The sequence below is a fragment of the Phacochoerus africanus genome, chromosome 3 (assembly GCF_016906955.1).
Source record: "Phacochoerus africanus isolate WHEZ1 chromosome 3, ROS_Pafr_v1, whole genome shotgun sequence".
NCBI classification, from domain to species: Eukaryota; Metazoa; Chordata; class Mammalia; order Artiodactyla; family Suidae; genus Phacochoerus; species Phacochoerus africanus.
In genome coordinates, this window is record NC_062546.1 from 98,447,605 (window position 1) to 98,475,033 (window position 27,429).

General features: G+C 49.0%; 1 protein-coding gene across 1 annotated transcript in view; it reads left to right on the forward strand.

Annotated features, from left to right (window-relative positions):
* DLGAP2 (DLG associated protein 2) overlaps nucleotides 1-26,007 on the forward strand; it is a 657,437-nt gene extending 631,430 nt beyond the window's left edge. The window contains exons 10-16 of the mRNA XM_047772228.1: nucleotides 1,367-1,716; nucleotides 2,544-2,585; nucleotides 8,828-8,913; nucleotides 10,483-10,898; nucleotides 19,281-19,372; nucleotides 23,371-23,523; nucleotides 24,986-26,007. Of these exons, the coding sequence (XP_047628184.1) occupies nucleotides 1,367-1,716; nucleotides 2,544-2,585; nucleotides 8,828-8,913; nucleotides 10,483-10,898; nucleotides 19,281-19,372; nucleotides 23,371-23,523; nucleotides 24,986-25,204 (1,358 nt within the window). The 3' untranslated portion in view covers nucleotides 25,205-26,007. The remainder of the gene's footprint in view (nucleotides 1-1,366; nucleotides 1,717-2,543; nucleotides 2,586-8,827; nucleotides 8,914-10,482; nucleotides 10,899-19,280; nucleotides 19,373-23,370; nucleotides 23,524-24,985) is intronic.
* The last annotated feature ends 1,422 nt before the right edge of the window (nucleotides 26,008-27,429 follow it).

Sequence of the window (27,429 nt, forward strand, 5' to 3'; positions counted from 1 at the left end):
TTTTACTTGCCAAGGTTCTCCAGGGACAACACTTAAGGGTTTGTTTATTTGAGAAATCCACTGACACAGATGTAAAAGTCACTGGCGGAGAAGGTGAGGGTTAGGAGTGTTGTGTAAAATCCCCACAAACAGGAGGGGTGCCCTGCATTTCCAAGCGGCAGCAGGATGGCCGTTCTCAGGCACCGTCTGGAGGCCCTTAAACGAGACGGCCGCCCCATCTGCCCTCCTGGGCAGCCTGCTGGGCACATGTGGTCTCAGAGCCGCCAGCCCTCACACCCCTGCAGCCTGCATGGGCGCATGTGCTTTACTTTCCTGCTGCAGAAATCAGCAACTCCCAGATCCCAGCACATGCAGTTGAAGAATTCAGTGCCTCCTCAGAGGCTTTAATACCACCCATGTCCAGTGGCACCTACTGGGTGGGTTTGCTGTTGGGATGTGTGCAGAACTCACGTGGGTGCAGGGCTCAGAGGAGGCCAGGGGACTTGTATGGACCAGGAGACATGGAGACTTTGGTCCCTTCTCAGTCGGCCCTACAGTTTAAACCCAGTGAGTGTGCTTGCAGGGAGCAGACACCTTCTGATGCTGAGTGTTTTCTCTACCACAGAAATAATTCCTGTTCATTAGAAGCATTTGCAGAAAGTACAGCAAACAGCCACATTGTCACTGAATGATATCACCGTGATTAGGACGTATTTTTCATTTTTCTTCAAACAGGTTTTCTTTACAAATATATTCCATCTTGGTCTGGATACAGTTTAATAGATTGTGTTTTAAGGGAGTTCCCGTTGTGGCTCAGTGAGTTACGAACCTGACTAGTATCCATGAGGATGCAGGTTTGATCCCTGGCCTTGCTCAGTGGGTTAAGGACCTAGTGTTGCCATGAGCTGTGTTGTAGGTTGCAGATGTGGCTCAGAGCCCACCACGTTGCTGTGGCTGTGGTGTAAGCTGGCGGCAGTAGCTCTGATTCAACCTCTAGCCTAGGAACTTCCATATGCAGCAGGTGTGGCCCTAAAAAAACAAAACAAAAAAAAAAAGCACTTCTATCTTTTTGTAAAATGAGCATCTCCAAAAGTGCCAGAACCTGTGTGAAGAGGAAGGTGTGGCTGCTTCTGTCCTGCAGCCAGAAGTTACCTCATCTGTCGCTACTGCTGGACTTTTTGGTGTTTTTACAAATTTCCACTGCTATAAACAGATCCGTGTAGACCATCTCTGAGTGTAAAGCATTTTCCCCACACTCTGCCTCTGTTTTTCAGGCTTGACATTGGGGAAAGACTTGCTTGGTGGCTGAGGGAACGAACAGGCTGTGGACCAGTCCCTGGCCGGAGGGCCCCGAACTTGTGCTGACTGGCCTCTGTCTCTCTTCCAGCCGTGTCCTACACCAACTACAAAAAGACCCCACCGCCCGTGCCCCCCCGCACCACCTCCAAGCCGCTGATCTCAGTGACAGCGCAGAGCAGCACGGAGTCCACGCAGGATGCCTACCAGGACAGCCGTGCGCAGAGGATGGCGCCGTGGCCCCAGGATGGCCGTGGCCTCTACAACTCCACGGACAGTCTGGACAGCAACAAGGCCATGAGCCTGGCTCTGGAGACAGCCGCGGCCCAGCGCCATGTCTCCGAGGGCCAGAGCGGCGTGGTGCGGACCAGTGACAAGGCCATCCTGGCGTCCAAGGCTGAGGAGTTCCTCAAGAGCCGGAGTTCCTCCATTGGGGTCCAGGTACCAAACCCCACCCCCCATGCCGTGACACAGACCGAGCGCCTCGGCCCAGGGTCTTCGTGGGGACCTGCAGGGCCACGAGCCCCACAGCCAGAAGAAAGCCAGTGGGCACAGCCGGGGTGACAGCGTGTCTCAGGCTGCCCCCACCACCCGACGGCCCTCACCCAGGGCATTTCCAGGGCTGCTGGCTGCACAGGGCATGTGGAAATTGGTTATTCTGATGCTACAAAGGGAGGTATTTTGTTGAAACCTGATTTTTTGAAAGCTGTTCAGTCTTGCAGCCAAACAGCAGAGTGGGAGGGAAGGCTTTGGGAACAGAGGTCAAGGAAGGAAAGGGCTTTTTGTAGGAAACAGGGGCCACTGACCCCAATGCTGGCAGGTTGGCTTCAGTCAGGGTTCTGACCACTGAGGGGCACCCACAGCCATTCAGGCCCCTGCGTCTGCCTGAGATTCAGGCTGGGCGACTGCCTTGCCCTGCATTGGCAGATGCTCCGGGGTCCTCCTTCCCCCTTCCTATCACCACGTCCACTCAAGCGTAGGGTCAGCCCAGGACAGTCCTCAGACCCTGACTGCTCCTCAAGGTGCCCTTGGCCATGGTTCCTTGGCGTCCCCAGCAGGCATGGGCACCCCATCAGCCCGTGTTCAGCCAGGAGTGCTAAGAGCCCGGGGGCTTCACTGGCACCAGGGAGGAGGCCGTCGGCTCAGCAGGTGCGAGGGGAGCGATGTCTGGGCATCCTGGGGACAGGGGACAGCAGGTGGGGAGACTGCCCACCTGCCTGGGTCCTCTGAACCCAGTCTCCACACTGTGGCTTCATTGTTTTGTTTAGGATTCTGAATTCCCAGAGCATCAGCCCTACCCAAGGTCGGATGTAAGTACCAAATGTACTCCAAAGCCAAGTACGCATGACTTTATTCTATCTCCCTTTCTGGACTATTCATACACCTGCCTTGTCACCTTTCTGTCCTGATTCTATATGCCAGGCTCTATGCTAGGTGCCCCCGCTTAATGCAGGGAGCCCCATCTCCCTATGACGCAGAACCACCCACCTTGATGAGGACAAAGATGGGGCTCAAAGCAGCGGCCTTGCTGGGCCAGATGCTGGTGGGGCAGCTGGGGTTCACACGGGGGTCGCTCTGCCTCTCAAATCATGTCCCCAGAGACTTGTGAGGACCCCAAGTTAACGAGGCCAGAGTCCCGTCCTGGTGCCTCTCACCCTGGTTTTCCCACCTGCGCCTTCTGCAGCCTTTCTCTGGGCTGCCAGCCCAGCCACACACCAGGCTGGAGGGTCAGGTGGACAGGTGGACTTTCCACCTTTATCTGAAAATAGTGGGAACATTCCAGATAATTTAGACGAGTCCAGACTCTTCCTGAAGCCCATAAAACCTGTTTATCTGGCCACCACTTACTGTCTCACACCAACCCTGACCCTGCCGCTCGCCCTGCACCCATTCTGCTTCAGCAACTGCGCCTCTCCTGCGAGGGCACCCCCACCCTGAGCGGCTCACATGCCTGCCCTCCCTACGAGGCTTTCAGACCCCTTCCCCGTCCCCAGATGTGTGTTGTGTGCAGGCCAAGCCACACCTGCCACTCCCCCCCACAACCCCCGCCCCCTGGCCCCCGCGCCTAGCACAGCGCCTGGCACATAGTGGCTCTCAGTAAATGTCAGAGAAGCGAGTGGTGGGCGAGTGTGGTGTGTGTGTGAATGCAGGGCTGCAGTGTCCTCCATGGCGGCAAACAGTCACAGTGCCGTGTGAGCTTGTCACCTCGCGGTCCCAACCCCAGGGAGCGGGAAAGCCAAGGCCTTGTCAGAGAAGCTGAGCGTCGGGGTGAAGGGAGCCGCCTGAGCATGGGAATTCACTCAGGACGGCAGGAGGATGGGGCCGGTGAAGCAATGGGGAGACCACTCTAGCCACCTGGAAGGCTCAAGGAAAGCATCCCAGGGCAGGAGGGGTGTTGCGGCACAAGTGGAGGTGACCCTAAGGGTAAGGACAGGCTTGGGGACACGGGTGGACAAAGTGAATCTGCGTCCTGGCCCCACTTGGAGCCCACCTCCTCCTCCCTTAACCCCATGGGCTGGTGGGGCCTGGAGCCCAGGTGGGACACGTGAGTTACCTACACGTTCATAGCTGACTGGAAGCCCGGCCCAGTTTGGTCCAAATGCAGGCAGTGGGGAGTTTCATTTTACAAACACCCTCTTCCCACAGAGCGAGCACTACCCCCCACCACCCCTGCACTACCTTGATGCCCCTGAGGGGTAGAGTCCTCTGTCCCTCAGCTCAGGGCACCTCCCATGACATTCTGCCCCAAGCTTTGCAGGTGGGCAGCACCTGGGGCCCCCTAATGACCTGGTCCAGCCAGCACACTTGTCCTCCCACCTGCCACCCATACCTGGGCCTACATCACTTTTCCTCATGGTGATGGTGACTTTTACTATTTTTTTTACTTTTTAGGGCCACGCTTGTGGCATGTGGAAGGTCCCAGGCTAGGAGTCAAATCTGAGCTTCAGCTGCCAGCCTATACCACAGTCACAGCAATGCAGGATCCATGCATCCTCATAGATACTAGTTGGGTTTATAACCACTGAGCCACAACGGGAACTCCTGCAATGGTGGCATTTAACTTTTCCATGTGTTCATTTTTGGTCTTTTCTGTGATTTGTCTGTTGTTGCAGAGTTTCTACTTTTCTTGTGTGTGTGCGTGCATGCGTGCGTGCGTGTGTGTGTGTGTGTGTGTGTGTAAAACTCTACTGGGGTGTTCGCTGTTTCGAGACCTTGCCATTTGCGTTGATGTTCAGGAATCCTGCCATCCCATCTAAAATGGCAGCAGCTCCCTCTGTGACATCACCAGGGTGACCTATGAAAGCCTCAAGGTTACTCAGTCTCAGTGTCCTCTGTGAGGTCATGCCAGCTTACTCCCGACTCAGAGGCCTTCAATGTCCGAGCCCTTTTCCAGCAACCTCCTGCCCTGCTCTTCGTTAACTGCTTCTGCCAGGGCTAGAAGCACGTCATGAGGCAGGGCTGGCAAATCACGTTTAACTGCTGGACTCATAGTAGGTTCCTGAGAGAAATGCTGAGACTTTGTCTTGGAAGTCATGGACCTGCCTTATTCTGGGCAAGGTTTTGAAGGCAGAGCCTAATATGGGCAGTTTAGAACAAAAACTTGAGATGGGAGTGAATTCCAGCACTTAAGTCTGGTCACTGCTTCTTTCTCCCAAGTCCCTCCAACCATGGGTGAGCTGCCTTGACTTTACACAAACCTGCACCACGCACGCATGGGCACAATCAAGCATATGCACTCACGTGTGCGTGTACGTGCATGCTTACCCGTGTGCTTCACATGTATGCACATGTGCATTCACATGCGTATATACACACACCAGCCACACCAGATTCCTGGCTTCCTGAACGAAGCCCTTTGGCACTGTCCCTGTCCCACCATTCCTCTGCGGCCCAGCGTCAGTCGTGAGACCAGGCCCCAGGAGAAGGGAGTGGGGCTTCTGGGTCCCAGGCTCAAGGCTTCTTGGCAAGGCGCCCACCACTCAGTGCAGCGACGAAGGGAGACGCATCAGGGATGGCGTGTGTGCCTCATAGAGTTCACTCAACTTGCAGGGGTTTGCTAATTCATCTTTCTTCTCAATGCCTACAACATCAGGGGTCTTGTCAAAATGAATATATTATATATGCACATATTTCTGAAAACCTTTACAACTCTTTACACTTCCAGCCAGACTTTTTTCTTGGGAAAAGAGTCCTTTGATTTCCTTTCCACTAGGCAAAATACTAATTCCTTTTCTTTGTCCTAAATTTGCTTATCTTTCCCATCTGTATAAATTCTCCCAGGATTTCTGAAATTGGCAAATATTTAGCTCATCCTGGCTTTATATCATTTGATCATCTCCCCTCCACCTTCTGGAAGACTGCAATTTTCTCAGAAAGGTTCCATATGACAACCACTATAAAAACCTATAACATTCGTTAAATGTGTATCCTTGAATTTAACATCATTTTAAGATATCTGATGCTCTTACAAGTGGAGATGAGAGGACCACGCCTCATATTTGCTGTGGAGAAACTTAACTTGAATCTGGCTTCACACAGAGACTTTTACATCCATCAAACCAGGTGTCCAGGGTTCCCTCCTGTTTGAGATAAGGAAGAAAAGACTCAGCAGAATTTAACAGGCTTACCTGAGGGTCACACGACCAGCAAGTAGCAGATCTGACTGGCTTCAAAAGCTATGCTTTTCCCATTCACTAGAAAAACAAGAGAATTCAATAAAGTGTGAACATTGGAGAAATTGACCTTGCTCAGTGGGTTAAGGATCCGGCATTGTCGTGAGCTGTGGTGTATGTCGCAGACGTGGCTCGGATCCTTTGATCCTGTGTTGCTGTGGCTGTGGTGTAGGCCGGCAGCTGTAGCTCCAATTCAGGAACCTCCATATGCCATGGGTGCAGCCCTAAAAAGCAAAAAAATAAAGAGAGAGAGAGAAAGGAAGGAAAAGTATCTTGTGGTATTTTGGCTGTACTGTAGTCACCCCATGGTACATTTATGTGTCTGAAGATGCGTGTGTTGCATGTGTGCACACGCATCTGTGACGCCACTTGCCGCCGTCCATCCTCTGTCTGCACTGTATCCTACTCCTCCTGTGGTGTGATCCTTCTAACTTCATCTTCATGAACTGCAGTTATTCTGTGTCCAGAGTAAATCAAACATACTGTATGTTACTGTTACCCCACTTTACTCTCCTATTTCCCCATGTTTCACCTTACAATTTGTTAGAATTTAAGGTACCTTCTTTAGACTAGAATCCTAAAAGTGGAATAAGTGAGGCAAGTATTCTGAACAGCTTTCTGATTTAAAAAAAAAAAAAAAAGTGCTCTTTCCATTACAAAAAGCTCTCTAAAACTATACGAATGAATTGATCTCACCCATGTTATGTATCTCTCAAATTCGACACTAACTACCAAAATTGTAAAGGGAGATTCCTTTGACCCAGCACACACACAGGGGCTGTGAATGTAATCATAAAAGAACATAATGAGCAGGCGTGTATGTACAGCAGCATCATTTACAATGGCAGAGAACTTGTCATAACCAAAGAGTCCCTCCGCTAAAGATGGACTAAGTAAAGCAGGTTCCAATCTTAGACGGAACAGCATGCAGTTAAAACACAAGGCAACCACATTTGCACTGACATGGGTTAACATCCTAATATATTAAATTTTTTTTGTCTTTTGTCTTTTTAGGGTCGTACCCAACGGCATATGGAGGTTCCCAGGCTAGGGGTCGAATCGGAGCTATAGCCATTGGCCTATGCCAGAGCCACAGCAAGATGGGATCCGAGCCGCATCTGCAACCTACGCCACAACTCACAGCAATGCCCGATCCTTAAGCCACTGAGCGAGACCAGGGATCAAACCCATGTCCTCATGGACGCTAGTCGGGTTTGTTAACCACTGAGCCACGACGGAAACTCCCTAATATATTCATTTTTATTGCAACCCTTTTTGTGTAAGGCAATAATAGTAATAGTCTCCATGTCCAGCAAGGTAATATTTATGCAAGCCATGACCCACTTAAAAGCTAAAAAGAAGTGGTACTTAACAGCAGCAAGGTCAGGAATTCTGTTGAAGTCTGTTTCCTCTGGTGGTCAACCTATTCCCTCTTTCAGATGCCAAAATACACAACACAAATGAGGGACAACTTCTATGCATGTTTTTTCAGAATTAGAACAATAAAAAGTGGGGAGCCCCGACCGCTGTCCACAGCTCAGAAGCTGACGGGGAGAGGGCTTCAGGCTCTTCACGTGGCCATGATGATTCTGGCCCCAGCTGCCAGTGCAGAGCATGGGGTGCAGCCAGAGACAACAGGTGCGAATCCTGGCTCCATCCTGTGCACCCCTAGGCAAGTTACCTCCTCTGATGTGTTCACTGTAGCGGCAAATGACAGCAGGGACGTGGTGAGCACAGGAGTAGTGACCGTTGCCTGCTCTTAGCATGGTGCCTGGCGCAGGGTGAGTGGAAAGCAAGCACCACCTCTGAGCAACGGGACTTCTGTTCGTCACAGATGAGTCAGTCCTCAGTGACAAAAGCTTATCCAGGACTTTGCCGGTCACAGTCCTAATTGTCAAGTACACCTTTTACTCATAAATCACAGAAGGGAGTTTCACAGTTATTCATTTAATGGCTTGTATCTTACCCTCATGGCAATCATTAATGTTTTTAAGAAAAGTTGTGTTTTACAGCTTAGTGACGATATTTTGGATTGGGGTCAAAAGTCCTTTTGGTGCAGTAGGTAATATTTTTTATTAAGAAAAAGAAAAGGGACAGTCTAGTAGCTGGAATAATTTTTATAACTAAACTAGCCTAACAGTCCTGCAAATTTTTCATACTGAGAGTTTGGAGGGTTTGGGGGGCGTTGTTTGTTTGCTTGTTTGTTTCTTAGGGAAAAAATGCACGCTACTAGGATTCTCTTTGTGTTGACTTTACACCTCTGATGAATGTAAAATGCTTCGTGGGTTCAGGAGATTTGGGCAAATACAACTGCAACATGTAGAATACACAACTTCCATTCTGTTCTGACCTCGCCCCACTCTGGGCAGGGCTTTGCCGGCAAATGGGAGGCGGGAGGCGGCTCTCCACAGGATCAGATGGAGGGGTTGCCTCAGTGTCCGGGAAACGCTTCAGCTCCTTCTGTGTGCTCTTGTATGTGGAAATAGCCATCCATAAAATTCTATGAACTTGCTTGTGTGTTGCTCTTAGCTGTATCTGGTCCAATCTGTACCCGCTTTACTGTAGGGTGTGGTAAGAGCTTTTAAGTCCTGTAATAATGCAATCCAACTAAGCAGTTTTATTAGCATACATTTAAAAGACTGAAGTGCAGCATGAAGTTCAAGTGATGATACAGAACTTGGTGAAACACAGTAGCAACAGAAAATTACCCCAATATGAATGCATTTCCCTCTCTTTGTGATTTTACTGGGTCAAGTCCATCTCTGCATTAATTAAACAAATGCATAATTAATTACAGCAAATGAACACACACACACAAATAGTCCCTGGCCCAGGTCCCCTATCTCGGTGCTAAAATAAGATGTTCTGTGTTGAATTAGGTGGAAACAGCTACAGATTCTGACACGGAGAGCCGAGGCCTACGGGAATACCACTCTGTCGGGGTGCAGGTGGAAGATGAGAAACGGTAGGTAACCAGCCCCTCGAAATACCTCGTGTCTGCCGAAAGTCTGAGTGCCGGTGTCAAAACCATGCTGCCCATCAATAATTCAGGCCTCTTGTGGAACAGGGTCATATATTTATACCTTTCAGTTTACATCGCTCAAGTATGAATTTACATCCTCCAGTGCCTTGTTTTTGCAAGCAGCCAGGGAATAATTTTTTCTAAAGTAATTTACCACCTACGAAAGCAGAGTGGCTGACAGCTCTGAATGTCAAATCCTTTATCCAAAGGGAAAAAACCCGGGCTGAGGGTAAAGCAAACCATGTTTTCTCACCTTATCATGTTAAAATGAAAAGGAAGAACAGTTCCCACTGTGGCACAGTGGCTTAGTGATCCAGCTTGTCTCAGAGGAGCTTGTCCAGCAAGCTCTGGCCTAGGTCAAAACTGTGGCTCAGATTTGATCCCTGGCCCTGGAACTTCCATATGCTGCAGGTGTGGCCAAAAAAGAAAAAAAAAAAAGGAAAAGGAGAAAAAGAAAGAGGGAGAGTGAAGAGCTTAGCTGGGTGGGGGTTGTTACACTTCAAAGGGACTCCTTTACAGGATTGTTCCTTAACAAGAGCAGTATGATTAATTAATTTTATATTTAAAACAGCATATCTCATCAGTTTCATAAGACCAAATTTTGACAAGCACATTACATCTTAAACTCCAGTTAGTATCTGGTGGAAGCCCCAGTGATTGGCCCACAGTGGAGAATTTTAGGACCCACCTGCAGAGGTTTTTATTGCAAAGGAATTCAGAGCACAAACTAATAGCTTCCCTAAGACCTCTCGGAATCCAGACGCTGTCTGCACCTGGGGATCTGGGCTTGCTGCCTCCTGCCCCCCTGGAGGCTCGTTCTCGGCTCCTCTGCCTCCAGCAAAGGAGACAAGTGGCAAATCTATTAACCAGCTGCACCCACAGCTGTGCCATCTGTGGGGCCAGTTGGTGTGAGCCAAAATGTATAGCTTGGGCGTAGTTTGGATGTGCAGACGCACATGTGCCCGGGCGCACACACAGTTCTCACCAGCAAAATCTGGACTCCAATTATAAGCTCGTTTCTGCCAATCATTTCAGTAACTGGCCATGTGGAGTGGGTGACATTCAAAGACATGCAGTGAAAATGTTTTTAAAACACCTGCTGAAGTCAGAATTTGAGTTCATTATTTGGCACAAAAGCCATAATCAGGATATTACTTTATTCAGGTAAAAGAAGAAGCCCGTATCCTGAAATGTGATATGAACAGAACTCACAGGACACAGATGTTATCACATGAAAGAACTGTATACAGTAAAGAAGCAGCAGGGCCTCACTTTGTGTATGAGCCACACCCGGAAGTGTGTTCCTGAAAGGCAGGCGGCCACCCGGGGAGCAGGGCTGCAGGGGACACATTGACCCTCATCCTTTCCTGCAGTGACCAGGAGTCCGAAGTGGGTGCTCTTTAGACATTGCATCATAGATGTAAGTTAGAGGTTAGTTATTTGCAAGCCCTGGCTTGCTGCACCTGGTCACCTCGGAAAGACTCCCATCCATCCTCTCTCCCTCCTTTGCAGACACGGGCGTTTCAAGCGTTCCAACAGCGTGACGGCCGCGGTGCAGGCGGACCTAGAGCTGGAGGGCTTCCCAGGACACATTGCCACAGAGGACAAGGGCCTGCAGTTTGGGTCCTCCTTCCAGAGGCACTCGGAGCCCAGCACCCCCACCCAGTACGGGGCCGTGCGGACCGTCCGGACGCAGGGGCTCTTCAGTTACCGTGAAGACTACAGGGCCCCCGTGGACACTGCCAACCTGCCCCCGCCTGACCCCTGGCTGGAGCCGTCCCTGGAGACAGTGGACAGTGGACGCATGTCCCCGTGCCGCAGGGATGGCTCTTGGTTTCTGAAGCTGCTGCACACAGAGACAAAGAGGATGGAAGGCTGGTGTAAAGAGATGGAGCGGGAAGCCGAAGAAAATGACCTCTCCGAAGAAAGTAAGTGTCTGGGTCAGCCAGTGTCCCAAGGCTCTGTAGACACTCTAATGTTTCTGTAAAGCAAATTAGCAAATGAGAGAATCCACAGGAAGTCCCTTTGATCCTGGAGTAAATTGAAGAAAGAGTGCTTCCTACGTGGTCCAACAATTCCAAGCAAAGTTCGCAGTAAGTGGACAGAGAAGTAATTGCTGTAATAGTGAAGGGATCTGGGTTGGGTTTGGTTAGATAAGGGGACAGGTATTGCTACCAGTGTTCTTGGTCGTGGAGTTTATCTCATCCTCCTCCTGCCACATCTCTTGAATCCTGGCAAGGACTTGATGTGGAGCGTTTCAGAGAGCATTTCTTCTAGCTGCATCACAGTCCCATGTTTATAAGAAATTGCTCTGGCTTTACGCCAAAGAAAAGTTAGCAAGTGGTAAACAGTTAACCAGCCACTAGTGATGGAACATGCCAGCTCCCCGACCACAGGGCAGGTGGGTTCCATGCATTTCCCATGTCCCTGAGAAAACTTCCCATCAGGACTGTCTAGAAGCAGCACAGCATATGCCGTGTTGATTTCTAAACAAATCCTCCATCTTCGATAATAGACCAAGAAGACCACAGAATGATGGTCTTAGAATATACTTAGAACTAACATTCATCTTTACCAAAATACAGTTTCACAAAGGAGATTCTAAATGTCTTGACAACACTTGCTCTCTTTGATTTTTTTTCTTTTTCCATGAAGTCTTCTGTACATTTGCTAGATGACTATAAATTCTGAAGTTCAGAATGACCCCTGGCGTCCTTTGTAACATCGCCCCGGCATTGCAAGTCTAGTTGTCCACTGTAATAGATTATGTCAATAATCCAGAAGTGGACACAGGAGGATGAAAGTACGAGGACTGTAACTTACAGAGCACATGGCACCAACCCTGAGGACTCAGGAAATAGTTGTTGTGTTGATCTTTAGTTGTTAGAACTTATGGTGTTAACTTAGGGAGAAAGGGGGAGGTCGCCCTTAAATTCCATTCTCCTACATTTCTCTCTTGGTCATCAAATTCTATGTGGTCTGCCTCCAAGGTGGCATTAGACACTGAGGGTGTCGGAGGACATGCGGCCCGGTCTCCGGCTGTGGCTGCACCGCGTGTGCCTGAAGAGTGTCACCTGCGGAGGGCAAGTCCCATGGTGATTGCTCACAATTCCGATATTTAACATCCCTCCCTTCCCACAGCTTCTTTTCATGTATCTGCATGTGCTTTGAGCTGGTGCAACTGTGTGATGGTAACAGGGATATATCGTCTTTATCACAAGGATAACACACAAAAGACCAAATTGCCTGAGCGGACAGGGAACTTGAATGAAGCCAACAGCAGCAGCTGTGCGCTCACTCCTGCAGGAAGCCTGGGGCTGGTGCCCCGGGTTCAGGACCCGAAAGGCACAAGCCTGAGGTGGATCGTCAGGATATGTTTTCCATATCCTGTGGCTTCTCTGTGGAACGCCTCTGAAGAGGAGGAGGTGGGGAAAGTTCAGTGAGAGCTAAGCCTTGTCATCTTATAAGTGTGGCATCTTAGTCTCTGATCCCTTGAATGTACACTGTTGAGGGTAGCTCCCAGAGGGTCTGGCCTCCCTCTGGGTGTGGAAGATATGGAGGCATTAGTCTTTGGTGTGTTTGTAAGATAACACAGAGCAAAACCTGCCTTATGTGATTTTCCATATTTAGTGTGTACCTTTGATTCTGTTATTATTTCTTCAAGGATTATCGTTTTTTAAAAAGAAATCTCTCAGCCAGCGTGTGCTGAGCACTGTGCCAAGGACTATACTAAGTGCCTCACTTACATCTTCAAGGGCTCAGCGAATGTGATACTTAGAAACTATTGTCACCACTACAGCAACAGAGAAACTGAGGTTCGGAGAGGTTAAAATCTCACCCCATGATCCACAGCACAGAGCAGTGGAATAAGGTCCCAGTCGGAGCATCTTCCTACCACAATGCCTGACGCTGTTAAACCCTAAAGCTCTGTTTCTGGGGGCTTTCTCCCCACGCTGCCCCCCCCCCGCCATATTCTACCCACTGGCTGCTTCTGATATTTTAGGAAACGTGGAGCCCCTATCCCCGACCACTGACCTCATTCTGATTCTCTGTAGCTGTGGCTCCCACGTGTGCACCAGCAGGAACCCCCGAGTGACACACTTGCATGGCTGTCCCTCGGCCTCTGGGAATTAAGAGGTGAAGCATTGTCATGATAAGTTATGATTTTCTTGTCACTGGGGGCATTCAAGAAAATTCTGAGACTAGGTACTGGGTATGCCGTTCGATTTGATAATCCACAGTGTCCCAAATCAACAATGAGATGCCATCGCTTAGGATAATGGTGTTTGAACTGCAGTTGTCCTAGGGTTAGGCCTCTGGAGAACATGTTTTTCCTTCAACAAGGTGGGGGTGGGGGGCAGAATGCCTGCCGTCCATCAAGTCTATCTCCCTAAACTAGGTTTTTAAAGTCCCTTTTGAACCTTTGGGACCTTTTTCTGGACTCTCTGCATCCTGTAACACCCAGCAGGTGTTGTCTGAATACACACTGTGAGCCATCCGTGGAGGGCAGGTGGGTGCAAACCTTGAGCAGGTGGCGTCTAGAAGTGCGGTGAGCTAAGGCAGGGAGAATAGGACCAGGATAGAGGACTTAGAACAAGTGAGAGATGGTCAGTGCAATACGAGTAGATAAAGTTTTTTAAAAGCTCAGAGTCTGGAGCTCCCGTTGTGGCGCAGTGGAAACGAATCCGACTAGGAACCATGAGTTGTGGGTTCAATCCCTGGCCTCGCTCTGTGGGTTAAGAATCTGGCTTTGCCGTGAGCTGTGGTGTAGGCCAGCAACAGCAGACCTGATTGGACCCCTAGCCTGGGAACCTCCATGTGAGCAATGCTGTCAGCAGGGAAACTCTGCGCTGGCACCATGACAATGTCTGGGCTGGCCCTCGAGGGGAGGTGGGTCTTGTCCATGGACCAGCAGGCGGGGTGAGGAGAGGGGATGTGATGAGAAAGTAGCGTCAAGAGCACAAGCAGAGGTGGAAACCAGCCAGGGGACCTTCAGGAAGACCTTCTCGACATGAACTTTGCCGGGTGGGGGGCAGGGGGGGGACCCTGGGCCACCACTTCTCAGAGTCCCTGGCTCTGCTGTCTCCAATGCCCTGGGGGCACGTGCTTCTTAAAGGAGGGAATAGCCTTGCATTTTCCCAATGCTCCACCCCTGCTCTCACCTGAGATCAGGCCCCTGGAACCATCACACTGGCTATGTGGGCTATTGGCCAGCAGTGCAGCCTCTGCAGAGTCAGAAGGGGAAGGAGGAGGAAGAGGCGGCAGTCTCCACAGACTTCACAACCCCACTCCTTCACAAAGTGCAGTCTCTAAAAACCCAAAGGGCCCTCAGCACATCTGCGAGGACCCCTGAGCTCCAGTCCGAGGACACCAGCTCAATAACTCTGACTTTGTGTGGGTTTTCCCACCACTGTTTGAAGACTGCGCGTGAGTGCATTTCCATGTGGCTCGGACACAACAGAGATGAGGGCTACTTGACCCTCTGTGATTTTCTTAATCTCCTAACTGTCCAGTTTTATCTGTGAACAAAGATGACAAAACACAGGTTATACACCTCCACGGCCTGTTTTGCACATACACCTAGCACTGTGTTGATCAAGCTCAGGTGTTTCCCTAGTAATGTTTTAAAGGTAAGAGCAGCTTCCATTTTCGTCCTCATTTTAAGAACAGAGACAAGGTTATCGCGTATGGCCCTTTTAAAAAGTGAAGATTAGAGGAAATGGCTGTTGAATCAAAACCCTGAGGTCAGAATATTGAAATTTCCATTACATGAGAGAACTTTTTTCTCAAGCTGTAATTCTATAATCACAGTTCACTGAATTGATTGAGTGAATTTAGATTCAGCCAACCCTGTGCGATTAATAAAAGCATCATGAGCCCAGTTAAATACTGGTTTAAGTCACGTTAAAGCAGGCTTCCTGTTGTTAAGGCATAAATAGATATGTTCTGGAGGGATTGTAAACTATCACTAGACTAGTGTTTGGGGATTTTTGTATTATGTTAAACCAAATGACATAAAGTATGTGGCATAAAGTAAAAGCAAAAAAAGTATATATATATATAGTAGATTTTTCTGAAATAAAAGAGATTGTTCCAGAGCCACCGAGATCCTCTCTAACAAGTCCACAGTGAGATAAATGTCATGAGGAACTCAACAGCAGGGGCTTTTGAGATGTCCTGGGACATTCTCTTGCCCCCAGAACAGCTCTGCCCCCACAGAGAATAATCTGAAGACCTCCTGATCTGCTGCCCGGACCCGCAGACTCGCAGAGTTGGCGGCTTTGCTGATTTCCTCAGCTAAGGATCTCCTTTTACTGACAGAGCAGTGAGGGCCCCCAGCATCACTAGTCACCTTAGTGAAAGAGTTAGGAATCCGTGTTCAGCCTGGGTCTCCCGACCCCTTCCCTGCTGAGGTGCCACGGTCCCTGATGGGAGCTGTCTGGCTCTATCACTGTGTAGTTGGCACCAGGAAGAGCAGATGACAGGATGTCAGGTGACCCTGAGGATGCAGGGACCACATCAGAGTGCAGGGGACGAGGACATGGGCACAGAGAAACTGCACCATTGCAGAGAAGATGACAAAGGAAGGACAGGCCTAAGGGTGATGGCTCTGGGCACTGGCCACCGCCAGCCTTGGGGATCTGACACATCATACAGTCAAACAACAGCCGCTGTCTGGTGGGAAAGCCAGCCCCTGCTGTATTGCAGCTTTTTTTTTTTTCCCCTGTCTTTTTAAGTTCATACCCAAGGAATATGGAAGTTCCCGGGCTAGGGGACGAATTGGAGCTACAGCTGCCGGCCACAGCCACAGCCACAGCCACAGCCACAGCAACACTGGATCCAAGCCACGTCTTCAACCTACACCAGAGTTCACAGCAACATCAGATCTTAACCCACTGAGCGGGGCCAGGGATCAAACCCACATCCTCATGGGTACTAGTCAGTTTCGTTACCACAGAGCCACAATAGGAACTCCTGTGTCCAGCTCTTGCTAAGGATGTGCTGAGTGCTGATGGAGCTTGGAGAGAATCATGTGCTCAGGAAACAGGAGAATAAGAAAGCTTGCACTCTTGAAGGGAGGAGCTTTGTGGAAGCAGCCTGCTCTACAAAATAGTCAGGAAGGCAGACGAGGGGTCCAAGGGTGGGAAACCCTCAGGTGATCATTCCAGTCGGTCTACAGATTCCACAAAACCCACTTCACGTTTTAGAAGGAAAGAACAGTGTCCATGTTGTCCCGGCACGTCATAGCACATTTAGATTGAATTGGCAATTTCAGAGGATGCATGAAAAATAAATTAAAAGAGCAGGTAAGTTAATCAGATGTCTTCATCCATCAGAGGCAAGGTTGGCTCAGGTTCTCTGTAGATTTGCATTTGATGAACATGAGCCCTTATCTGCCACTCTTGAAAGACGGTGTCTAAACGATGACAAAATTAGGGGAGGGGAGTGGAAAAGAAGAAAGTGGATTTTCACCTCAAATTCTTTGCAGTTATAGGAAGATATTTACATGAAGGTGTCAGGCTCATGCTCATTCACCAAGCAGCTCCATCCTTCCGCCATTCCGCGTGAGCCACACTCCAACATTCATTCTCTCTGGAGCAATGATCAATATGCCATTATGATAACTCTCCACCATGTCAAGTCACCACCAAGATGTCCCCCGGCCACACTGTGCTACAGATTATAAATTGAAGTGCTTATACTTCCATTGACGTGTGCTTTAAGAATATGAGAATTAGGGATCAAAACTTCAAATGCTGTAAAACTGATTGGCTTTTTAATTGCCATTTGAGGAAGCACAGAGTCAGTAAAAAGAAGTGCCTTTACCAAGCATTTCTGTATCCCTGCTGGTTTAAACAAGTCTCTTTAAAGGTTCTCACCAGCCATGCTGGCTGTGGGGTCACTAGTGGAAATGCAACGTTTCAAAACCACAGATTGTTTCCACTCAGCAGTCAAGATCAAAGCTGCAGAAATGAACTCACTGTGAGGGTCAAACTGTGAACAAACTACGAACAAATCCTTTCCCCCTTCCAGGCTGTGCCCCCTCTCCACTCCCCTCCCCCCACCCCTCCCCCTGCGGGGCTGGAGGCAAAGCCAGTGAGCGTTGTGTGGGATGGAGGGGCTGGGGGAGCAGCCCTCTGGTGATGGATAGATAAGGCACAGGTGTCAGGGTGGTGACAAGACAACATCCTTTTTTTTTAAGTCTGAAAGGATGCCAGAGTGTGGTCCCAATAATGCACCTGTATTAGAGGTTACCCTTTCTAACTCTAATATTCTAGGAGCAATCTAGAATTAGATGACTTTAGATGAATTATGAATTTCTTAGCAATGATAAGGGTGCTGTGGTGGTACCGGATGGTGGTGGGGGAGGCACTGGCTACCGTGGGTCAGGAAAACCAGCATATCCTCACAGGGATGTGATGGGGGCGGTGGAGGGGGGCACTTGTGATACTTTCCTTCCAACTAGAGTGTGTGTGAAACTTTGGGGAACAACAACCGACAGACAAGTGAGAGAATACAGGCAAATTAAGGGTTGGGGTCCTTTATCTTACCCAGCAAAAAAACACATTAAGAACGTGTTGTATACAAGCAGATCCTCAGCTGGCAAACATGGATGGTGGGCTGCCCCTCCTGCTTTGAGGCTGGTTTCTGTTACGTTAGAACGTGTCCTTAGCGCCCTTCACAGCAGCAGGTCTGTTTCTGGGACATGGGATACTTCGTTACGTGGCTGCTGAGGCCCTTCCTGACCACACCTGTGACCCCCGTCTCCCCAGGGGGAGGCCCAGGGACAGGGTCCCTTGCAGTGTGGCGGTGCTGTCACGGGTCAGTCTTTGATGCCACTCTCTAATGCATGTTGAATGAGCCTTGAGCCATTGTTTTGGAGCCTGCCTGTCAAAATCATTAACATTTGGGGAAATTTGGGAGGGAGCCAGCGAAATGGAGTTTATGTCTCTGGACTTGGCTCACACTTTCATGGACACCATCCAAGCCAGCAGCGTTCAAGGGCCGAGGGGATCAGTTCACAACCTGGAGCTGGTGGAGATGCTGGGTTGCAGGCCCAGCCCAGACCCCCGAGCAGGGACCTGCCTGTACGCAACCCTCCAGTCCCTCACGTGCTGGTAGGTCTGGCCTCTGTGGGCAAATCCCATAGAACTTCGGGAGGTGGAACATTCTGTCCCGGAGCCTGAAGGTGGTGATGGGTCTGTCTCTGCTTCATCATGGCCACATCTGCAGGCTAAGCGCCCCTTTTCCTGAATGCTTTCCAGCGGGCGTCAGAGACAAGCTTGCCACCCCCCTTCCCATACAAGGCTGAACTACTGAACTTGGAGTTTGGGGGGTCTGGTGTGCTGCTTGTTATCTGTGTTCTGCACACGTCTCGAGGAGGACCCAAAAGAGGAGATGAAATTGAGCAGATGGAGGGATCCATTCAGGCCCCTCAGGCAGGTCCCAGGTAACCTCGGGGGAATGACTGGCAATTGTTGCTTCAGGCAATAAAACATCAGAGATAAACGGGCCCTAGTCTAGTGGCCAGAAATGTTTTCCAACAGATTCCTAAGTGCTTTTGAGAGTCATGGGAGCTGGGATCCACCAAAGCTATTATTTCCAAAACAATGGTGATGTTTACACAGGCTAAGGTTGGGGCAGAAAGATGGGAATCATGCAAGCACCTGGAGGTTGTGGGTGTGGCTTTTCTCCAGAATTTCAGGCATGAAGTCTTTTATTTATACAGTAAACTCCCGGAGTTGTCATACCTGTCCTTTAATTGGCTAAATTCTTTCCACTGACAAAGCTATAATATTTACCTTTTCAAAGTACTATTTGATGAATTAAAGTGTTACAACCTAGAAGTGGCTTGTAGGTTAAACTGACCCTTTGTATGTCCTAAAAGGGGGGGGGGGCGGGCCTTGGCACACCAAGGGGATGTTCGCACCAAGACCAAGTAGGACGCCTCCACCGTGAACAAGTTGCGCTGTGAGCGGGTTGGAGTGACTGGTCACCCCACTGACCCCCAAGGTCTCGGTGGTGTTAAACTTTCCAAACTAAATTCCCAAACCATACACTTCCCAAACTAAACACTGACGCATCCTGGTAGCTGGCACTTGGTCAGTGGGAATCACCCTCGTGTTCAGGAATGGAGCAGAAAGATAATTCCACACAATAGCCTGTATTTCACACAATAAACTCAAAGTTCTACCCTCCAGGGAAAGAGACTAGAATAATGGCATATGCCCACTTTGTGTGATGCTTTTGCTTTAGTTTTCAGTTGACCCAGTTTTAAACCTGCTTTTGTTTTTGTTTTTTTTTAACAGTACTTGGTAAGATCAGGAGTGCTGTTGGAAGTGCCCAGCTTCTGATGTCCCAGAAATTCCAGCAGTTTTATTGGCTTTGCCAACAGAACATGGTAAGTAGATGCTCAATAACACCAGACCCAAAACCAAACTGAATGTTCATTCTTTCCCCTCCTGCCTGTTACAGACACCTGTGCGCTTGCAGCCTATTGCCTGAACAGGGGACACGTCCCCGCTCTGGGACCATTTAAATGTGCAGCCAAAGCAGAAAGGCTGCCGGGTGTGTTGGAGGGTGAGGGACTGGGGTGGACAGGAAGACTGGGGTGGACAGGATGTGTGAGATGCACCTTTGCCATCAGACTGTCCCTAGAGACCCGAGGAAGGAGGTGATGCAGGAACCACTGCCACTCGGATGCCACAAAGGAAAATGGTGCTGGGAAGTGGCTTGAACAGAATATGTAAACACTGCACTTAGAGAGATTAGGAAGAGATTTTAGAAATATTGTTGGCTTTATATTTTACACTCAGAAGTGAAGTCAAATACCATGGACTAAATTAAGTAATACAGTTAGCATTAAACTTGGTTCTGAAAATTTCCCTGAAAATCAAAGGGAAATAAATACATGTATATAATATATATGTATGCTTACATATGCTATATCTATGTAGAAATGTACATAATTATACATACACATAGTTATACACACACATTTCCTTACCTGACTAAAGACAGTACTCTATTATTTGGAGAAATAACTAAATAGTGTTCACATTACTTTACAGGCTCTTTTAGTTATAATCCATATATTGACCTCTTTCAGACCAAACTTTGTCATTAAAACACAGCAGGTCTCTGCTAGGCCTCCCATAGCAATGGTTTGGGATGATTTGATTTTGTTTTGTTCCATCTCTAAATTTACAAGGAGGCGTGACTTTACAGTATGTTCTTCCACATCAAAGGCGGCAGAGCTCATCAGAGTTGCCAATTCATCCCTTTTAATCAGGGTCATTAAAATACACGTCTTCTCTAATATTTTCCAATTAATCCCATTAAGTTCACCATGTTATAATCAACGTTTAAAAGGGGGATCAGGCAGGTTTAGAGTCCCTGAGAGAAACATATAGCTGCAGAAACATTCAGTTAACCTGCTGGCCAGTCATGTTCTAGCCTCCTCCGTGATCTGTTTAATTATTATCTTTTAGGAATTGATTTAGGCCACTGGGGAACGTGGCACCCGCTGCACAGAGTTGGGGAGAGTAGTCCCTACATGCAGCAAAGGCACGTTATTTAAGCTTATCAAATACCATGTCTCCTCTCTCAGAAGCAGCTAATGTTAGAATTACCCACCCTAATATTTTTGATGCATCTTCTACCCATCAGATTGCATTTTATGTGAAATTTGAAAAAATTCTGGTGCAGCTGCTTCCTTTTCTTTTGGCCTCTGTCTGGGATTAGACAAAAACCCTGGAGCAATTGTTAAAGTTGGGATGGGGTGCAAAGCAGGGCTGGCAGGAGAGATGCTGAAAGGACAGGCAGGGGCCGTGCTCACCCGAGCCTAACTACCCACGGTTGTAAGCTCTAGGTTGTAATAGTTTTAAGTCAAGGAATGGCTGTGGGATGTCAGAATCCACCAGATACTTAGAAAGGACGATGGGCAACTCATCCAGACAACACCAGAAAGGACCTGCCATTGAAGTCAGTGGGCTGCACCCGAACCCATACCTGCACCCACACCCACACCCACACCCACACTGGCACCCACACCAAGATTCACACCTGCACCTGTACCCACACCTGCACCTGCATCCAAACCCACACCTGCACCTCCACCTGCACTCACATCCACACCTGCACCTGCGTGTCAGGGGCCTCAGGTCCGTGCTCCCAGGCTGCCCCCTGGTGGCTCAATGGAGAACAGGCCTCAAACCACAAATAATGACTCCAGATAGCAGTTCTCACTCTGGATGAGGAGAAAACAAGGGCATTTTGTGCAAGTGACAGTTCTTGAGATGCCTTCACATCAGCACAGGCTTCCATCTGGCTGCATCCCACAGAACAGACAGGGCTCAAAAAGTGACCTTCTGGGGAGTTCCCGTCATGGCTCAGTGGAAACAAATCTGACTAGTATCCATGAGGATGCATGTTTGATCCCTGGCCTTGCTCAGTGGGTTAGGGATCAGGCACTGCCATGATCTGTGGTGTAGGTCACAGACGAGACTCAGATCCTGCATTGCCGTGACTGTGGTGTAGGCTGGCAGATACAGCTTTGATTCGACCCCTAGCCTGGGAACCTCCATATGCCGTGGGTGTGACCCTAAAAAAGACAAAAAAAAGTGACCGTTTGTGGAACCAGGACTCATTTGCATGTTGAATCCTAACCCCCATGTGATGGTGGGGGGGGGGCGCCTGTGGGAGGTGATGAGGTCATAAGGGTGGAGCCCCCGAAATGAATTAATCACCCTATAACAGTGCACTTAGAGACATCCAACCCTCCCCCATGAGAGGACACAGTGGGAAGACCCCCTGTGAGCCAGGAAAGGGTCTCATTGAACACTGAACCTGCCAGGTCCTTGATCTTGGATCCAGCCTCCAGCACTGGGAGAAATAGCCCCTCAGTCTCTGGTACCCTGGTTCTTGCAGCCCAAATGGACTAAGCAAAGGTTAAAGGAAGTCAGAAGCAAACCAAATAGAACTTCTTGTTGTACTTCATGTGAGCAACTTGAAAATAAGCTGGAGATTACACATTTTAAGCAAATTCAGATAAACCTTTACCCAGCAGAAACTTCTGTGTTTAATATTAGATAGCCCCCCACTGAATCAAGGGAACCACACCCAAAAAAAGCTTCACCCAAGATTGGGTACAAACTCAGGTGCCTGCAGGCAGGTAAACTGGCCGAGCTGGCCTGGTCAGTTCAGAGAATGCACGGCGCAGCCACTGGCCAGCACTGGGTGATGAGAACAATCAGGCCGCTGGCCTCTGATCCTGTGGAGTCACCCAGTTTTAAGTATAGACAACTCACTGCAGCTACACACATCCATCAGGTGCTGGGACCAGAAACAAAACCCATCTCAGGGTCACAATGGCCCTCGGCTGCCTGTGTGCCAATATGTGGCACACCTGTGCCTTCCAAAGGCAGGAACCTTGTCCCCAAGACGATTCTGTTCCTTCAGGTGGTTGACCTGCCTGTCCCCTTCTCTGTGTGGGAGCAACAGAATACGTGGTCCATGTGTAGGGTGTAGACCATCGAAATCTGGGCTGAAATCCCTCAGAGAGCATCAGAAAGAGCCGTGGCTCCAAGCCCCACCTCACCACCTGTGTCTTGTACTCTGTGGTCTCTTTGATGACGGCCATTACGACAGGTGCTAGGTGACATCTTATTGTGGTCTGATTCACGTTTCCCTGATGATTAGTGACATTGAGCATCTTTTCATGTGCCTGTTGGCCACCTGTGTAGCTTTTTTGGGAAAACGTCTTTTTCAGATCCTCTGCCCATTTTTTAATCAGGTCAATAAACTTTATTTTTTAGAGAAATTTTAGGGTCACAGACAAATTGAGTGAAAAATACAGAGAAAAATCCCACACACCCCCCCCGACCCCACACATGCTTAGCTCCCCCCCATCATCAACATCCCCGCCAGACGGTACCTGTATAACATGACAAATCTACATGAACAAACACATCACCATCACCCAGAGATACACTGGGGTTCAATCTTGGGGTTGGACATTCTTTGGATTTAGACAAGTGTATCCACCATGACAGTGTTGTACAGAGTAGTGTCACTGACCTAAAAAATCCCCTGTGCTCTTCCTGCTCATCCCTCCCTCCCCTCAACCCCTGACAAACCACTGATCTTGTTACTGTCTCCATAGTTTTGCCTTTTCCAGAGTGTCGCAGAGTTGGTATCACACAGGAATAGCCTTTTCAGATTTTTTAACTGTCAGCAAATACTTACGTAAACAGTTACTGACTCCTTGTGGGCCCTCTTGAACATCTGCACAGATCCTGGGCTAGCGGGGCTTCTCCCTGACCCCTCCCCCTGAAGGGCACAGGTGGGAAGAACACCCCCCCCCCCGGTGTGCGCTCTAACACCCATGCGTATTGGCAGGACCCGAGCGCCATGCCCAGGCCCACCTCCCAAGACCTGGCCGGGTACTGGGACATGCTGCAGCTCTCCGTCCAGGACGTCAGCATGAAGTTTGATGAGCTGCACCAGCTGAAGCTCAATGACTGGCGGGCGGCGGAGTCTCCGGACAGAAAGGTAACCCCCGCCACTGTGGCTGCAGGTGCCACTCACCGCCCCAGGTTGTCCAGTCCACCTGCTCCCAATATCACGTTATAACGTTAGGCTCGGTCCCTGGTGGCAACACAGAACCCACGTGTAAACCCACATGGTCTAACCAGTGCAGTTAAACCCCAGCACGTGCACTGAGCCCCTTTCTTGCTCAATTTCTCAAGTGCAGACATTCCAGGAAGACCCTACAAGTCATGGGTAAATCCATGGTCTTGTTTTCTGTAGGGATCTACCATCTGAATTAGCTTCTCAAACCTCTGTGTGTTTTGTTCTGAGCTGACTTTCCCCAGGGAAAGTTCCAGGTTGGTTCCAGTGCATCGCTCAGAGTCAGGAACATTCTAGTTGTATACCTGGTGTTGAAAATGAGAAACGCTTAAACTTCACAGAACAACTTGAGGTTGTAAACTGAGCCTTGGCCCTGGAAACAGGCTGAACTATCCACTGAGTGTGAACATATAGCTTCACTTCTTCCCGTTAGGCGTCATTTAGGAATAATGAATAGGTCTGAATTACCAATAAAGATGTTGATGTCCTAACACATTTTTGAGATGTTCTAAGTAGTCATCATCTGATTTTCCTGGATGGACATTATCAGTTCAAATAAAATGTTAAGGAAAATTAAGCCAACATCCTTTGGCACAATGGCATTGCACATATAGCAGAGGATGTATAGCTAGATAATCAGAATAAAAACCACCCACCTCCCCATCGACTTTTCCCCAAAAGGTGCTGCCCACTGTCTTGATGGCTCCAGGCCAGAGGCCACAGCTGCCAGGACAGGTGGCTGACCAGGTCCTTCTGACTACAGATAACAGGGCAGAGGGGCCCCCAAGGGACCAGGTCACATGTAAGCAAGACCAGGAAACCTGTAGTTCAGTTTTGAAGGGGAGGAGCTCATAAGGGGTGATTCCAAATGAAAAAGTTATTCTAATAAATCACTGAGAAGACAACTTCTTAAACCTTTCTGAAGATGCGCAGTAATCCTTACATCCACATATCTTGGTGTGACTTATTTGAGAACAGGAGATAAGGGTCAGAAATAACGATGTGCATCCTTTTACCAAGTCAGGGAACAATCCTGTGTGGTCAGTGTCGGGAGGCTCAAGGCCCAGGATAGAGAATGTGGCCAGCGTTCCCTGGGGCGCCCACAAGAGACAAGTTCCAGGACCTCAGACCTTGGAGTCTGTTGAAAAGACGGGTTTGGCAGGGGTGTCAGTGGCATCATCTGACACACCCAGGAGAGGCGGAGACCTGAGAGGGAGCGGGTGCCCACACCGAGGGGACGGGTGAGGGTCTGAAGGGCGCATGAACTGATACCAAGGAGGGCGGGCACCCTGGGGTTTGCATCAGGAACCGAGGGAAGTCACAGCAGCGCACACGGCCATGCTCAGTCCCTGACTCCCCAACTGTGACTTGTGATGCTTTTCAGGAGGAAAGAAAGGTCCCCCCTCCAATACCAAAGAAGCCCCCCAAAGGGAAACTGGCTATTACGAGAGAGAAGTCTCTGGACCTGCCGGACAGACAGCGCCAGGAGGCCCGGAGGCGGCTGGCGGCAGCCAAGCGGGCAGCCTCTTTCCGCCAGAGCTCGGTGGGCGAGCGGGCCGACAGCATTGAGATCTACATCCCTGAAGCCCAGACGCGGCTCTAGGCCCGGCCACCCCTGCGCTGCAGCCACCACTTCCTCACGTCCCTGGTCCCTTGTCTGTCCCCTCACCTCCTGTGGTGTCCTCTGTGCCACGAACGCGCTGCAGAGCCCGGCGGCCACGGGTGCCATCTCGGGGCCGGTGTGGCTCCTCCCTGGACTGCTGGCTCCCCGCCTGCGAGCCGGAGGGGCATGGGGACCCCTAGCTCCCCATCTGTCCTTAGAGGGGACAAGGAACCCAGTTCACACTTTGTTATTTATATTTTTATAAATCGTGTGATATTCGAGGCAAGAATAACAAATAACTATGAATGGGTGCCCCCCAACTCACTCGAGGCATTAGACACCCCACAAGGAAGGTGCTACAGCTTCAGAGCAAGAGCGAAGGACCCCACCTGCGGCCTGGGGTCACTGTGCCCGAACCTGGCTGGCCCCTCATGCGGCTCCTGTGCCAAGTCCATGGTGATGAGAAGTCACCCGTGCAGCCAACACCCCCCCCCCCCGCCACGTGGTTCTCCCGACGCCGGGCGCAATCTGCCCCCACAGATGTCCAGCCACAGCCACATGGTCAGAGTCGCTGAGTGTCCATCCACGCAGGGAGGGCCGGGCGAGACAGACCAGAGCCTGGGAAAGGCTGCTCTTCTGTAGCAGGGGTACAAAGAGAAAGGAGCTGTTACTCAGACGAAAGAGTCATTTATTTTTTATTCCTTTGTAACTTAAAATATCACACACGGTTCTATCTTTAAGTTGCACCATTTACGCTCCATGTGCTTTTTTTTAATAGATGTATATATATATTCTCAAATGCTCTATCAGTTGACTTTCCAGGGTATCCTTAAAACACAAAACCACAAAAAAAGTTTGCTTGTTTAAAATGACAGTTGTGATGTTGTAAAAAAGTTTAAGAAATATGAATGTGAGTGGTAAGTATATCTCAGTTTAAATGGTAAAGAAGAAATGTAGTTTACATTTGTATTTTTCCAGAATTCTTTTGTCCTATGCAGTACTGCTGAAGTCAAGAATATATTTCTTGCCTGTTTTAGACATGACAAAACAAAACAAAAGGTCACATCGTGATTTCCTGCTGCGGATTTGAAGAAAAGCAATTAGTTTTCATGATTCTGATTGGCACCCGAGAAAAAAAGGAAGGATTCCAGTGGAAGGCTTTCCATTCCTAAAGTTACATTTAGACACCGTGACCATTGATCCACTGCTGTGTCTGTTCAGACACACCTCGAAGGAAGCGCCTAGTGATTGACACACCTGGTCCCACACTGGAGTTCCATTCTGACTCCAGCTAAAGGCAGAGGACAACGCTGGTCCCCTGCAGCCCCAGCCCCCGGCCCCCATAGCACTTTCTTTCCCTTGACTTGCACTTTAAAACGCACCCAGCTCCCTTGCAGCCTGAGGACAAAGGAGAGACTTCAGAGAGGTCCTCAAGCAGCTGGGCGCGGCTTTTCCATTTCCTCACATCCCACATTCCATGAAGCATGGGGTTCGGAGGAGCACAGATGATGTTAAGCATGTGTAGCTTCAGAGTGTTACTTTTTTAAAGCTGAGTAGTTAAGAATTCCCTGTAGGAACAAAACCCTGAAAACTGAACCTCATATCTGGTATATAGTTTACCAAACAGCCTTAAAATATATTTGGAAGCAAAAATCAGTACGAATGTATATCCTTGAAAAATGCAAAAAAGGAGAAAATCCCTGAAATATTCTTCTATAAATGAAAACTATTCCCCCTAGAGTGTTCTAAACATTTTTTTCTATCTAAACAAATAGGTAAATCCTCAGTAGTATACAATAATGATGCTTCTTCCTGTGGTCACTATACTATGTTAAAAACATGTATTTGCAAGCATTGGCATTTTAGACTGTAAAAATGATGTATTATTTAAGATGAATGGGTCTTTAGAAATAACCACAGAAAAGTCGGTGTGCAGTCCTTCATAAGAGGAAAAGTAAAATGCGTATGTGCTTGCCAGCCCCTCACATGTGCTCACCTGGAAGCCAGTGGGTTTAATCTCATTTCCTTGAACTTGTACAAAATACATCCCAACAAATTCTAGAATGAAATAATAAGTATTCATTTGAGATCCCAGATTCCGATCCTGACTTAAACAAAAGTATTCACTGGATTTGGGTTAATTTTTTTATGTTTTGTATACTCATTTTTACTAAAATCCTCCAAAGTCTTTGCCTAAACAATCCCTAGGTGAGCAAATTCGTCTA